Source organism: Epinephelus fuscoguttatus, linkage group LG1, assembly GCF_011397635.1.
Source record: "Epinephelus fuscoguttatus linkage group LG1, E.fuscoguttatus.final_Chr_v1".
In the NCBI taxonomy this organism is placed as follows: Eukaryota; Metazoa; Chordata; class Actinopteri; order Perciformes; family Serranidae; genus Epinephelus; species Epinephelus fuscoguttatus.
The window spans coordinates 51,582,741-51,597,160 of record NC_064752.1 but is presented as its reverse complement, the minus strand read 5'-3'; the positions used below and the strand labels follow the sequence as shown (position 1 = coordinate 51,597,160).

At 45.5% G+C, this 14,420-nt stretch overlaps 1 protein-coding gene across 2 annotated transcripts in view; it reads right to left on the bottom strand.

The window, feature by feature from the left end:
* The window catches only part of apobec2a (apolipoprotein B mRNA editing enzyme, catalytic polypeptide-like 2a), a 114,050-nt gene that overhangs the window by 18,166 nt on the left and 81,464 nt on the right, over positions 1-14,420 (bottom strand). For both annotated transcript variants that reach the window (XM_049571715.1, XM_049571722.1), the window contains exon 2: positions 10,741-10,965. In XM_049571715.1, the coding sequence (XP_049427672.1) occupies positions 10,741-10,965 (225 nt within the window). The remainder of the gene's footprint in view (positions 1-10,740; positions 10,966-14,420) is intronic.

Here is a 14,420-nt window from a genome sequence, read left to right as displayed (position 1 = left end):
TCTCATCATTCTGCTGGAGTGAGTCAGAACATGAGGGGTTACAACTGGTGCCGTGACTTGTGACTGCTGAAGATCTGCCTACAGCTGATCCTACATCCAGTAGACTGTCTTTCAACTGGCCTCGATATTTGTGTGATCAATCAGGTTCCGCAAGTGGCATTTCAGCAATATAATTTTGCTTGCCTCTAGCCATTTTATTTTGTTTGTGTGTGTGGCTATTGAGTCTGCCTGCCACAAAGGCAAGTGTTTTGTTTTACTTAGAGGTCCTGTTTTATGTTATTTACATGGAGTCATTTTCCATGTTGCGGTTGGTATGGGTTTTATTTGTTAAATCAGTTCTGATTAACACACAGAGAGTCTATTCTCAGTTTTGGTCCTGTGCATTACAACAAATTGTTTTGAACATAATTACTGTCATCTTTTTGTCAGTAACATTTTACATTCGATCATAAGTTCTCTGGTACATGTTTTGGTCATTTGATTTGTGACACTATTGAGTGAATATGACAGATGGCACATACATAAAATTTGAGACTGCAGGTCCAATGAACATGGATCAATCAATCAATCAATCAATCAATCAATTTTATTTATAAAGCCCAATATCACAAATCACAATTTGCCTCACAGGGCTTTACAGCATACAACATCCCTCTGTCCTTTGGACCCTCACAGCGGATAAGAAAAAACTCCCCAAAAAAAACCCTTTAACAGGGGAGAAAAGAAAAAGACGGTAGAAACCTCAGGAAGAGCAACTGAGGAGGGATCCCTCTTCCAGGACAGACAGACGTGCAATAGATCGTACAGAACAGATCAGCAGAATAAATTAACAGTAATCCGTATGACACAATGAGACAGAAAGAGAGACAGAGAGAGAGAGCGATAGAGAGAGAGAGAGAGAGAGAGAGAGAGAGAGAGAGATGCAGGACAGATGGTAATGACAGTAGCTTACAACAACATTAATGAAAGTAATAATATTATCGTTATAGTTCTGGCTACTGTGGTACAATATGTTGAAAGTATATATTAGTATCTGGCAGTATACATGTGTGATAATAATCATATGTGTATAATAACAGTAGAAGTATGACTAATGACTAATGATGGAAGCAGCAACAGGAGGCATCTGGCAGGACCACAGCAGCAGCACAACCACACACGTCACGCTATCCAGAATGGCCGAGTTAGCAAGATGCAGTAATAGGATACGAGAGAGAGAGAGAGGAGAGAAGGTGCCCGGTGTATTATAGGGGGTCCTCCGGCAGACTAGGCCTAAGTCAGCCTAACTAGGGGCTGGTAAAAGGCAAGCCTGAGCCGGCCCTAACTATAAGCTTTATCAAAGAGGAAAGCCTTAAGTCTAGTCTTAAATGTGGAGACGGTGTCTGCCTCCCGGACCGTAACAGGAAGATGATTCCACAGGAGAGGAGCCTGATAGCTGAAGGCTCTGGCTCCTGATCTACTTTTGGAGACTTGAGGGACCACGAGTAACCCTGTGTTCTCAGAGCGCAGTGTTCTGGTGGGATAATAAGGCACTATGAGCTCTCTAAGATATGGTGGAGCTTGACCATTTAGAGCTTTATAAGTTAAAAGTAGGATTTAAAATTCGGATGTGGAGGTCACAGAGTCCGCCCTAAGAAAGTTTGTGATCTTGAGCTTGTGGTGTCTGGATATAAAGTGAGTGGTTACACTGGTGGTTCCCAGACAGATGGATAAGCTCATTGTAGGGACAAAGGTGATCAAATATCTGATATGCAGATTCAAAGAGTCAAATAAATACTGGGAATTGATCTCCGAGACGGCTGGTTCTAGTGTTGAAGGATGCGATGAGTTACTTGCCATGCTCGCCGGCATCCAAAGGTGGGAAGGTGAGGATGCGCCAGACTTTGTGGGGACAGTCAAACTCAACAGTACTGTTACGCTCTTACCTGGACATGTACATCTGGTGTGGGGGAAGCTCCCAGAAAAGTCATGTGGACCCCCAGGCTGCACTGTTGTGGTTGAGCCGACACAGTCTCGTCCTATGTCGAGAAATGTTCTTGTTGGGAGAGTGGTGACACCCTTATGGGGAGATGGGTGGGATCCTATAAAGGTCATTAACCCCACAGACAAACCCATAATGATCAGGAGAAATGCTACTCTGGCAGATGTGTACTCATGCCTGGCTGTGGAGGAAATCCAGCCCAGTGACAGTCCATGTCTCAAGTCCAACAGCCAGCAACTTTCAACAGGACAGATGTCAAATTTGCCTGACTTGGCAGAGACTCTGAGGAAACAAGGCTTGGGCAACTTGGATCTCGACTCATGTGAAGTGTCAGATCAGTGTAGGAACTCACCCTGAAGTACTCTGACATCTTCTCCAAGCACAAAATTGACTGCGGTGAAGTGACGGATTTTGTTCACAAGATTCATCTGAAGGATGAGACACCTTTCAAGCTCCCTTACAGACGCATTCCTCCAGCTCATTACCAAAAACTCAGAATGACACTGAATAAAATGGAGGAGAAAGGTATCATCAGGAAGTTAACAAGCCAGTTTGCTTCGCTGTTGGTCTTGGTCTGGAAGAGGAATGGGGAGCTATGAATCTGCACTGGCTGGCTAAACGCCCGGACTGTGAGGGACGCCTACCTTCTCCCTCATCAGGCAGACTGCCTTGCTGCACTGGGAGAGAATGTGCTGTTCAGTACCATGGACCTCACGTCAAGATTTTACAACATTCCTCTCAACGAAAAGTCCAAGAAATTCACTGCCTTTGCCTCACCTGTTGGCCTTCGCAAGTATAATAGGCTTCCTCAGGGTCTGTATAACAGCCCAGCAAGTTTCATGAGAATGATGATGACAATATTCCGACATCAGAACTTCATGAGCTTGCTTTGTTACCTGGATGATTTACTGATGTTTGCTCCCATTGAGGACGAAGCTACAAACAAACTTGAGATGGTCTTTGAGCGGTTGCAAGCACACAACCTGAAGCTCGCCCCCAAGAAGTGTCACCTTCTGCGCTGCTCAATCCACTTCCTTGGCCATGTCATTGACAGCGATGGGGTGTCGACGGATCCTGCTAAGTTAGAGGCCATAAATAATGTGTCCAAGTCAGACCTGATGGGTCCAAATGGTCAGACCCCATGCTCAAGGACGATCAAGCCATTCCTGGGTCTGGTCAGCTGGTACCAGCGCTTTATTCCTCACTGCTCCACCCTGCAATAGCCGCCCATTCAGCTGACAGTTGAATCAAAGATCAACAAGGGATGGAAAGGGATGAGATGGAAACGTGTGCATGTCTACAGGAGGCTGACAGCTGAGGACTGGACTCCAGGTTGTGACAAGGCTCTATAGGACCTGAAAGATGCCCTGCTCAGTAATGTCATACTGGCTCACCCTGACTTCTCCAAGCTGTTCATCCTATCCACCGATGCATCAACTGACGGCTTGGGTGCTGTTCTGTCCCAGGTTGTTCCTGGTGACAAACAGGCTCGTCCGATAGCGTTTGCCAGTAAGTCCCTGAACAAGGCCCAGAGGAACTAACCCGCTCAACGTTTAGGATTTCTGGTGCTGAGATGGGCGGTCTGCAAGAAATTCAGCCACTGGCATAAGGGACATGTATTCACCGCTTGGACTGATAATAATCCTCTTGTTCACATTCTCACAAAGCCGAAGCTGGATGCAGTCAAGCAACGCTGGGTTTCGAAGTTGGCCACCTATGAGTTTGACATCAAATACATCCCTGGGCCGAAAAACGTTGTTGCTGATGCCCTCAGCAGGGAACCTTTCGTGGCGAGGAGGATCGGGGAGCATCTGGTTAGTGAGCCATACCAAAAACTGCTGAAAGAGTCAGAGGCTCTGTCTGGAGGTGATGTTCAGGAGGCTTTCCGCCAAGCTACCCAAAAGGCCACTCAGAAAGCCAAGCTGTCTCCTCCTTGTATTGCAGCACCCCTTGTCGGCTCTCTGTCTAAGGATGAGGTGTCGGTTCTCTTAAACTGCCACAAGATGGCGCCTCTTGTGCGAACGCCTGTTGCAGCAGCTGCGGAGAAGGAAATGGGGATGTCGCGCCGGAGTGCAGCGCCGATACCGGAGGAGAGGGTACAAACCCGTCCTCCCGTCCGTCGTCATGGGGAATGTAAGATCCCTCCCCAACAAGATGGACGAGCTGTCGGCGCTGACTCACCATCAGAGGGAGTACCGGCAGAGCAGTGTGCTGGTGTTTACCGAGACATGGCTGAAGGCGGAAGTACCGGACACGATCGCCGTGCTGGACAGATTCCAGCTCATCAGATACGACAGGACAGCGGACAGCGATAAGAGGAAAGGAGGAGGGCTGGCTGTGTTTGTGAATGATAGATGGTGTAACTCTGGGCACATCACTATCAAGGAACAGCATTGCTGCAGGGACATTGAGCTGCTGGCTGTTGGCATGAGACCATATTATCTACCCAGGGAGTTTTCTCATGTCATTATGGTAGCAATGTATGTCCCCCCGTCTGCAAAGGCTGAGTCTGCTTGTGACATTCTCCACTCTGTTACAAGTAGGCTGCAAACACAGCAACCTCAAAGCCCTCCTTCTGATCTCTGGGGACTTCAACCACACCTGTCCATCCACCACCCTGCCCACCTTCACCCAGTATGTTTCCCGCCACACCAGAGACAATAAAACACTGGATTTATTTTATGCCAACACCAAGGAGGCATACAACTCCAATCAAAGAAGATGGAGGAACAGCTGCAGCACAGTGACATCAGCGGAGTCTGGAGAGGTCTGAAAACCATCTCAGGACAAAACAACCAGACTCCCAGGCCAGAGGCAACCAGAAGTCGGTGAATGATCTGAATCTGTTCTTCAATAGATTTGATCAGTCTTCCCCCCCACCTACACTCCTGGCACACTGCTTCGACACCTCCCCCACCCCCGCTCCCCCGGACATCTCACTACCCCCCACCCCTCCCCCCACCTCATCACCTCCACCCCCAAGCACACATGCCCCCTGCTCCAGCTTGTCCTTCACTACCTGTCAGGTGAGAGATCAGTTGAGGAGGATAAAGACGAGGAAGGCTGTGGGTCCAGACAGCATCAGCTCCACGCTCCTGAAGTCCTGCGCAGACCAACTGTGCGGGATAGTTGAAACCATCTTCAACCTAAGCCTGAGGCTGGGGAGAGTACCACAGCTGTGGAAGACATCCTGCGTGGTACCTGTGCCCAAGACTCCGCACCCTAAGGACTTCAGCAGCTTCAGACCGGTGGCATTAACATCACACTTCATGAAGACTCTGGAGCACCTAGTCCTGTCTTGTCTCCGCCCAGCAGTAGGCCCTTCAATGGACCCACTGCAGTTTGCCTACTGGGGTCCCGCAGGGGACAGTGCTGGCACCGTTCCTCTTCACCCTCTACACTGCAGACTTTTCATACGACACCCCCACCTGTCATCTGCAGAAGTTCTCTGACAACTCTGCCGTTGTCAGCCTCACAGATGGGGACAACAGGGAGTACAGAGAACTGAACCAGGACTTTGTGGACTGGTGCCTGAGGAACCACCTTCAGATCAACACGAGGAAAACCAAAGAGCTGGTGGTGGATTTCCGCAGGCGCAGACTCCTCCCCCCAACACCAGTGAACATCCAGGGAAAGGACATTGAGATGGTGACATCTTATAAGTACCTGGGTGTTCATCTTAAACAATAAACTGGACTGGACTAATCACATAACAGCACTATACAGGAAAGGCCAAAGCAGACTCTACCTGCTGTGACGGCCTCCTGCCTCTAGGGCCTGCTGTTGTGTTTTGTGTTCCCTCTCTTGTGTTGTCTTGTCTTCCCCTGCAGGTCGTAGGTGGGGCTTGCTAGAGCTGGCACTACTCCTCACATAGTCTCTTCCCTTCTCTGCTCTGCTCCGTGACCTACCTGGTGCGGCTGCATCACTGCACCCGCGATTCCTCGGCGCATTATGTTGTGGTTTAGTTAGTTTATTTGTTAGTTCAGTTAGTATTTGATTATGTTGCCAATTACCTAAGTTTATATTGTTTGTAATAAAATCATTTCGTTTTACTTTCACAACCGTACGTCTCCTCGATTTTGTCATGGCTTTGAGTCAGGTCATGACACTGCTGAGGCGGCTCAGGTTTTTTGGAGTGCAGGGGGTGCTCCTGAAGATCTTCTTTGACACTGTGGTGGCATCAGCCATCTTTTACGGAGTGGTCTGCTGGGGCAGCAGTGTCTTGGCTGCAGATAGGAAGAGACTGGACAAGCTGATCAAGAAGGCCAGCTCTGTCCTGGAATGCTCTCTGGACTCTGTGCAGATGGTGGGAGAAAGGAGGATGACAGCCAAGCTGTTATCTCTGAGGACTAACGACTCCCATCCTCTGCAGGAGGAGATAAAAGCTCTCTCATGTTGTTATTTATTTGCACATTCAATATTCACTTTGCACTAAATATGTTCACTTTAATCCATTGCTCACTTTTTATCCACTGCTCATTATTGTTATTATTATTTATTGCTGTTTCTTATATTCTTTGTACTTTTTTCTGCATGCCTAGTTTTTTAAGTTTTTAAATATTTAAATCTTTAATTTGACTATTTACCCTTGACTGCTGTAACACTGGAATTTCTCAATAAAGGTGTATCTTATCTCTTTTCTTATCTTAACTGGAATACATCTACGAGACTCAGATCTACGGTCCTGGTAGATCATATACTGAGTGTCATGTCCGTTGGTCAGGATGTATTGCCATCCTTTTCCAAGCAGGACCTCAGGAACAAACAACATGAGGATGCTGACTTGTCAAGGGTGTTGTTCTATGTTTTTTTTAAATTTTATTTATTTAAAAGGGACAATGTACAGCTCAAACATAAATGTCACCATTTGATGCACCGTACCAGATTATAGCTTCAAGCTAATTCGCGTCTGTAGTCCCTTGGCAGGTCACAGTAAAAAATACTTTACAATAGCAAAACAGATAAAAACAGCATACAAGGATAGACAGAAAATAACAAGCTACTCGCACACACACACACACACACACACACACACACAATGAGCGAGGTCGCAGGCCTTCGAGGAGAGAGAGAGAGAGAGACCCAGTGAAGCTGCGAATGTGTTTAGGCTTTTGAGGCAGTGGGAGAAGTTGGTGGTTGAAGATGGTATACTGTACTGTGTGTCCAAAGATCCGGTCACCAAGAGGAAGAAAAGGCAGTATGTGGTTCCCTTGTCCCTTGTTAGATGATGCTGTACGTGGATGTCATGATGAAGCGGGCCATCAGGGCCAAGATAGAACCTTCTCTCTTGTGAAACAAAGGTTCTGCTGGTGTTCTATGGAGCCCGATGTGAAGAACTTCGTCAAGTGCTATGCCAGGTGTGTTATGGGCAAGACACCAGAGTCGGATGGTCGTGCGCCGCTTGAGAGCATCAAAACAACAGCGCCACTGGAATTAGTGTGCATAGACTTTTGGTCTGCTGAAGACTCCAAGAACTGCACTGTCGACATGTTGGTTGTAACAGACCGCTTCACTAAGTTGGCGCATGCCTTCTATTGCCCTGACCAGACTGCCAAGCAGGTGGCACAGAGGTTGTGGGATAGCTTCTTTTGCTATTACGGCTTCCCTGAGAGAATTCACTCAGATCAGGACACTAATTTTGAGAGTGAATTGATCGCTGCCCTTCTCCAGGTCTCAGGTGTAAAGAAGTCCCACACCACACCCTATCATCTGATGGGTAATTGGTCAGCTGAGCGCTTCAACCGTACACTGGGGAACATGATCAGGACCCTCCCACCGCGCTCAAAGCAAGCCTGGCCCCAAATGTTACACACCTTGATGTTCATGTATAACAGCACCACCCATGAGACAACTGGGTTCCCACCCTTCTACCTCATGTTTGGTTGGGTTCCCCGCCTGCCAGTAGATGTTCTGTTCAGATCTGTTCTGAGAGATGACAGTGCAGCCCCATTCCCACAGCACATTGAGGATCTCAGGAGAGATCTTCATGAAGCCATGGTGCTGGCAGAGAAACATGCAAGTGCTGGACAGAAGCAGCAAGCTGACGTCTACAACAGACGAGTCAAGGGTGCAGTGACCTAGCCCGGTGATAGGGTTCTCTTGACGAACAAAGGCGAGAGGGGACGCAAAACGTTGGCGGACAGATGGAGTAATGTTGTCTATATGGTCATCAGCTGCAACCCCCGGACCCACACCTTTGAGATTCGTAACCCCAGATCAGGCCAGTCAAAAGTTTTCCACCGTAACCTGTTGCTCTGTGTGAACTTCTTCCCAGTCCTTCCCGAGTCTGATGATTCTGCTTCTGTTGTCTCTTCTTGTGCTGCGGATGGGGATACAGCTGTCGATCTCTCCACTGACCATCCCACACAGCCTGACTGTGCCCCTACAATCTCTTCCTGTGACTCAAGTGTGAATGACACTGCAGATCTTTCCGCTGACCAGGTTGCTATGACTGTCGGGGCAGTGGACCATAATGCCCATACTGAACACTGGGTCTCTCAGATCCCTGTGGCAGCCTCTATTCATGTGCCCAGAGTTCTGGCGCCACTGGAGGAGACCCAAGTGATCGATGATGACACTGTGAATGTGTCTGTGGCTGGTTCATTTCCGGCTGGAGATGTTCCTTCGCCATATCCCCTGTTGATGAACTGGACTGCCCAAGTAGCCCTGAGTGTGTTGGGCCTGATGTATCTCAGAGTGCCTTGTCTGGGTTGTGTCCTGATGGTACTGTTAGGACTAGAGCTGGCCGATTGGTCAGACCTGTCAACAGACTTATCCAGATGATGAATGGTCAGACTCTTCAAAGACAGATAAGCTAAAAACATGGGCAAGTTCCCTTTTTAGTGTGAACACAGTGGGTTAAAATTCTCCCTCATTATTGGTTTTATTTTGATTTTATACCTCTGAGCTGAGCATTTCGGATGGTGAGTCTGATTTTGAATTGAATGTGAAAAGTATATGCAGGCACTTTTCATGTCATCTGTGAAAGGTTTGTGATAAGCGCTACACTGCCCTCCTGAGTTCTAAACTGAACAGCCCTATGGCTTGACAGAGCACACTGTTGTTATGTTTTATGTGTGCAATATTTATTCATAGAGTTGCTCATGAAACATTGTGGGATTCATTTGGTTTGACTCTAAGAGCTACCATTACTTGATAGTTTCCCAAGTTTTTTATTTTATTTTGGAGGAATATTTTATTTTGGCGGATGTGGTTGGTATAGTTACAGGAAGCCAGCAGCTCATCCCTTATGTTGCTTGGACTTCCATGTTACGGTTTGTAGTGCACACAGCTCCATGACTTTTATATTTTAATCTGCAATGCACAAATTTCACTGAAAACAAAGTATATGTTGAGTGATATGAATATTGTATATATATATATATAAACAGTTTTGCAACCGTTAGTAAGCTGGTATTGTGCAGTTATTTCTGTGTTTAGACCGAGCGAAGTTGCTAACTTGTTAGCTAGGATTGCGCGATAGCGACATCGTATTGCGCAACTGACGGGGCTTTATTGTGCATGTTGTGTGTCTCTTCTGGTGCATAGGGGCAGGAGCTGTGTGTGTGTCTGAGGACAACGCCAACCACACTATTGTGTTGTTTTATCTGTTTACACAGGTATGTTTTATATAAAAAGGCAATGTTTTAATTAATCATTTTATTTATTAGTTTATTTATTGGTAAGAGCCTTTGCACATGATTTGGTATTTTATTGTTTTATATTAATTCATTGTTATATTGTGTTTGGGGAAAAAAATACTTAAAAAAAACAGGTTCATAGCTAAAAATAGTTGGTGCTGTGAGAAAAATATTTCATGATTTCATGTCATGTTAAAAAAGATAACTCATATTTATGTAAAAACTATACAATCACATTGAGTGTCATAATCACACCCTTTTGCTGCTTGGACTTCCATATTACGGGGCAGGAGTTGTGTGTGTGTGTGTGTGTGTGTGTGTGAGGACAACGCCAACCACACTATTGTGTTGTTTTATCTGTTTACACAGAGGATGACAATTAAATGCTGTATCAAAGCCAGTCTCATCATTCTGCTGGATTACACTACACATGCATGGTATTCAAAGAGAGACTCATAAGAGATACTGAGTCAGAATATAACAATGCTTATAGCATTTCACATCTGAAGGCATTTGAGAGATAATTCTAAATTATTTTCAATGTGGACCCTTTTTTCCATGAGTATTCAAATTTCAGATGTCAGCATTTTCGTGTATAGTTTTAATATTACCACAATTTGTTTAGCTCTGAATAGCAGTTAATTGTGCTGTATATATTACATCACACCTGCAACATATATTATATGGGTATATTATTTGCATGTATGGCTGCACACTATGCAACCATAAATAAGTACTGTGTATTTTATATACATGTACAGTATGTGTGTATTTTAAATACATAAAAATCTACTTTTTTACACTTAAAATTTGACATTTGTCAGTTTAAATTTTAGATGATGTCTGGAAACAAGACAGTTATTGTGAATTATATTTGAATAGAGCTCCAAAATTCATATTTGGTTTATTTGTGCATTAAAGAGCATAAGAGCATTTATATAAATATATAAATATAAATATATAAATATATTCAAAATGGACATGAAAAAAGGCCAGTTCTGACCAGACTTAAATAATAATAATAATAATAATAATAATAATAATAATAATGAAGCTGTCTTTTAATTTGCCACATTCTCTAAACTACATAACATCAGGCAGTTTAAGAGAGATATATACCAGGTGACTGTGTATTTGAGTGCAGGGTCGTAGTTCGGCAGACACTGTATGAAGAAGGCTTCTTCAGCATGAGGCCCAGTATGCTCATCCTCCAGATAGCCTCTCAGTAGCCCATTAGTTGTGTTCCCTTTATCCACCAGGTAACACAGGAAGGTCTTGTTGCGGCCTGAGGAATATTCCACATTTTTAAACTGGAACTTAAAGGCAAAGGGATCAATCCGGTCCCTGTGTAAAACAGATAAAAATAAAAGAGACAGTGATGTGTCAGTTTTCATTTTCTGACATGATTTGGGACTATTTCGTTTATCTTTTTTTATGCATCTGTGCCGGTGATAGCCGGGGCCAATGGCATTATGTTTTTGGGTTGTCCTTCTGTCCTATTCTTGTGAACGTGATATCTCAAGAATGCCTTGGAGGAATTTCTTTAAATTTGGCAAAAACATCCACTTGGACTCATTAATAAAGTGACTAGGTTTTGATGGTCATAGGTCAAAGGTCAAAGTCACTCTGACCATGTCTGTCTCATTCTTGAGAATGTGATATCTCAAGAACACCTTGAGGGAATTTTATTCAAATTTGACACAAACATCCACTTGGACTCAGTGATGAACTCTGTTATGTCCCCAGTCAAGGGGAACCTAGACATAACATAATGTGACTCCCTCACTCTTCCCACTCTCAAGAAAGGCCAGTTACACAGTGCTTTAAACAACAAAAAAAGCATGAGGGTTGTGCTACAACCCAGGTTTTACGAGTGAAGAACAAGAGTTCTTACTCATGCTACCAAGCTGCGATCAACAGCGCTGCTGAATAAATTTTATTTATAAAAACCTTAACACCACCCAAGTTACATCTTGGCCAGTGTGACAGGTGACAGGCTCTCTCCCTATGATGAGCCTGGGCCCGTCCCCGCAGCTGTAATAAAAACAGCTCACCTGCCACTGTCAGCTGCCGCCTGCAGCTTATTCAGCCCGCACCCATATGGCAGGACAGCAAGGTTGAATTAGTAAGAACTCTTGTTCTTCACTCGTAAAACCTGGGTTGTAGCTTCATTTCTTCATTTCGAACTCAAGTTGTTACTCAAACTACAACACATACCACCACCCTTGCTGGCCTTAAAGACGATACTGACATGCGTATCCCTTCTGGCCTAAGGAGGAATTAACATGGGAAACCATGGCTACTCGCGATAAGTTATCCCATATAATATACACTAGTATGCTGATGAGGCCAAAACGTTTCACTGTCTGGCTGCAGACAATACCACGAGCACAAAGGACGCATTGGACACATCCAGACTATAGTATCTTACAAAAGTGTGAGGAGTCGACCATGAGGCAGCAGCACACATGTCCTCCACAGAAACACCACACAAAAGCGCCCATGAAGTAGAAACACTCTGTTGAATGAGCCTTCAGGCCCTCTGGGGGGGTCATTCCCCAAAGAGGAATAGGCTAATGTTATGGCCTCCACCATCCAGCGAGACAGACGCTCTCTGGATAGGGCCATTCCACGGGACTGGAACCGGTAACATACAAACAGCTGGTTAGAACGGCGCAGCGCGCGCATCCTCTCCAAATATGCCAAGAGCACGCGGACTGGGCACAGTCTATGTAAGTGCTCCTCTTCTGTTGATGCGAAAGGAGGGGGGCAAAATGCCACCAAGTCCACAACCACAGATCTGAAACCAGCCTCAATATTTTTCGGCTGGTATGCAGGATTAGGCAACAGCGTGACGTGCTGCTTATCTGCCGAAAAAGCCATACATGATTGTTGCACTGACAAGGCAATCAAATCACTGACTCTCTTTGCTGTAGACAGGGCTAGTAATAGTGCCATCTTCAGGGATAGATATTTCAAATCGGTCATGTCGACAGGTTTAAATGGAGGCCCTGAGAGCCCCCTCCAGAGCCCCTCACTAAATCCCATCTGGGTAAAACACATCTTACAGGTGGCCGAAAGCGTCGAGCACCTTTCATGAATGAGATGCCAAAGAGTGGCAACCTACTGATTTTCCGTCAATATCCATATGGCAAGCAGAAATTGCAGCCAAGTAGACCTTTAGGGAAGAGGAAGACGAGCCTTTGTCTAACAAGCTCTGGAGGAAGATCCCTATACTGCAGCTCAGCAGATCCTCATTACGCGCTGCACACCAGCGCGTAAAAACTTGCCATTTATACGTATACAGAGAACAGGTAGATGGAGCCCTGGCACTCTGTATAGTCTCCACTACTGCTAGAGGCAAACCTTCACCTAGCAGACGTTCCCGTTCAGGAACCAAGCCACCAGCTTCCACTTGTGAGGGGATAGGTGGAAAATTTCTCCTCCCTCCTGGGATAGGAGATCCGTACGCACCGGTAGCGGCCACGAGGCCACGGCCCGCTTTTCTTCCAGTTTATGAGGAAGCCCAGTGTTTGGAGGTGATCTGTCTCCGTTTTGGTGTGCGTGCGACTCGTCATCGAGATAGGAGTAGATTTGTATTCCCTTCTCCCGGAGGGGGGGCAATGCCGCATTTACGCATGCAGTGAATGTCCAGGGGCTCAGGGACAGACCGAAGGGGAGGACACAAAATTCATAGGCTTTGTTTTGAAAAGCAAACCTCAGATATTTCCTGTGCCTCTCCACAATGGGGACGTGAAAGAATGCGTCTTTCAGATCCACCGAAGTAAAATAGTCCACCCGTCTGATTGTTCTGAATAGACTGTGTTGTGTCAACATAAAGAAAGGCATTTTCCTCAATGGTTTGTTCAAGATTCTCAAGTCCAAAATTGGCTGTTTTGATCCATGCAGCTGACTTTGGGCTCATTTGTGTTTGCTTTAATCAATCAATCAATCAATCAATCAATCAATCAATCAATTTTATTTATGAAGCCCAATATCGCAAATCACAATTTGCCTCACAGCGCTTTACAGCATACGACATCCCTCTGTCCATAGGACCCTCGCAGCAGATAAGGAAAAACTCCCCCAAAAAAACCCTTTAACGGGGAAAAAAAATGGTAGAAACCTCAGGAAGCGTAACTGAGGAGGGATCCCTCTTCCAGGACAGACAGACGTGCAATAGATGTCGTACAGAATAGATCAACATAATAAATTAACAGTAATCTGTATGACACAATGAGACAGAAAGAGAGACAGAGAGAGAAAGAGAGACAGAGAGAGATGCAGGACAGACGATAATGTTAATAGCTTACAACAAACATTAATGAAAGTAATAATATTATAATTATGTTTCTGGCTATTGTGGTACAATATGTTGAAAATAAATATTAACATCTGATAGTATATGTATGTGACAATAATCATATGTGTATAATAACAGTAGAAGTATGACTAATGATAACAGCAGCAGCAGGAGGCATCTGGCAGGACCACGGCAGCAGCACAACCACACACGTCACACTATCCAGGCATCGCTGTGATAGAAGTTAACCTGCGAGACAGTGGAGTGGCTCTGGAGAAGAAGCCGAGTGAGTGACATGCAGTATGGCCGAGTTAGCAAGATGCAGGACATGAGAGAGAGAGAGAGAAGGAGAGAAGGTGCCCGGTGTATTATAGGAGGTCCACCAGCAGACTAGGCCTAAGTCAGCCTAACTAGGGGCTGGTACAAGGCAAGCCTGGGCCGGCCCTAACTATAAGCTTTGTCAAAGAGGAAAGTCTTAAGTCTAGTCTTAAATGTG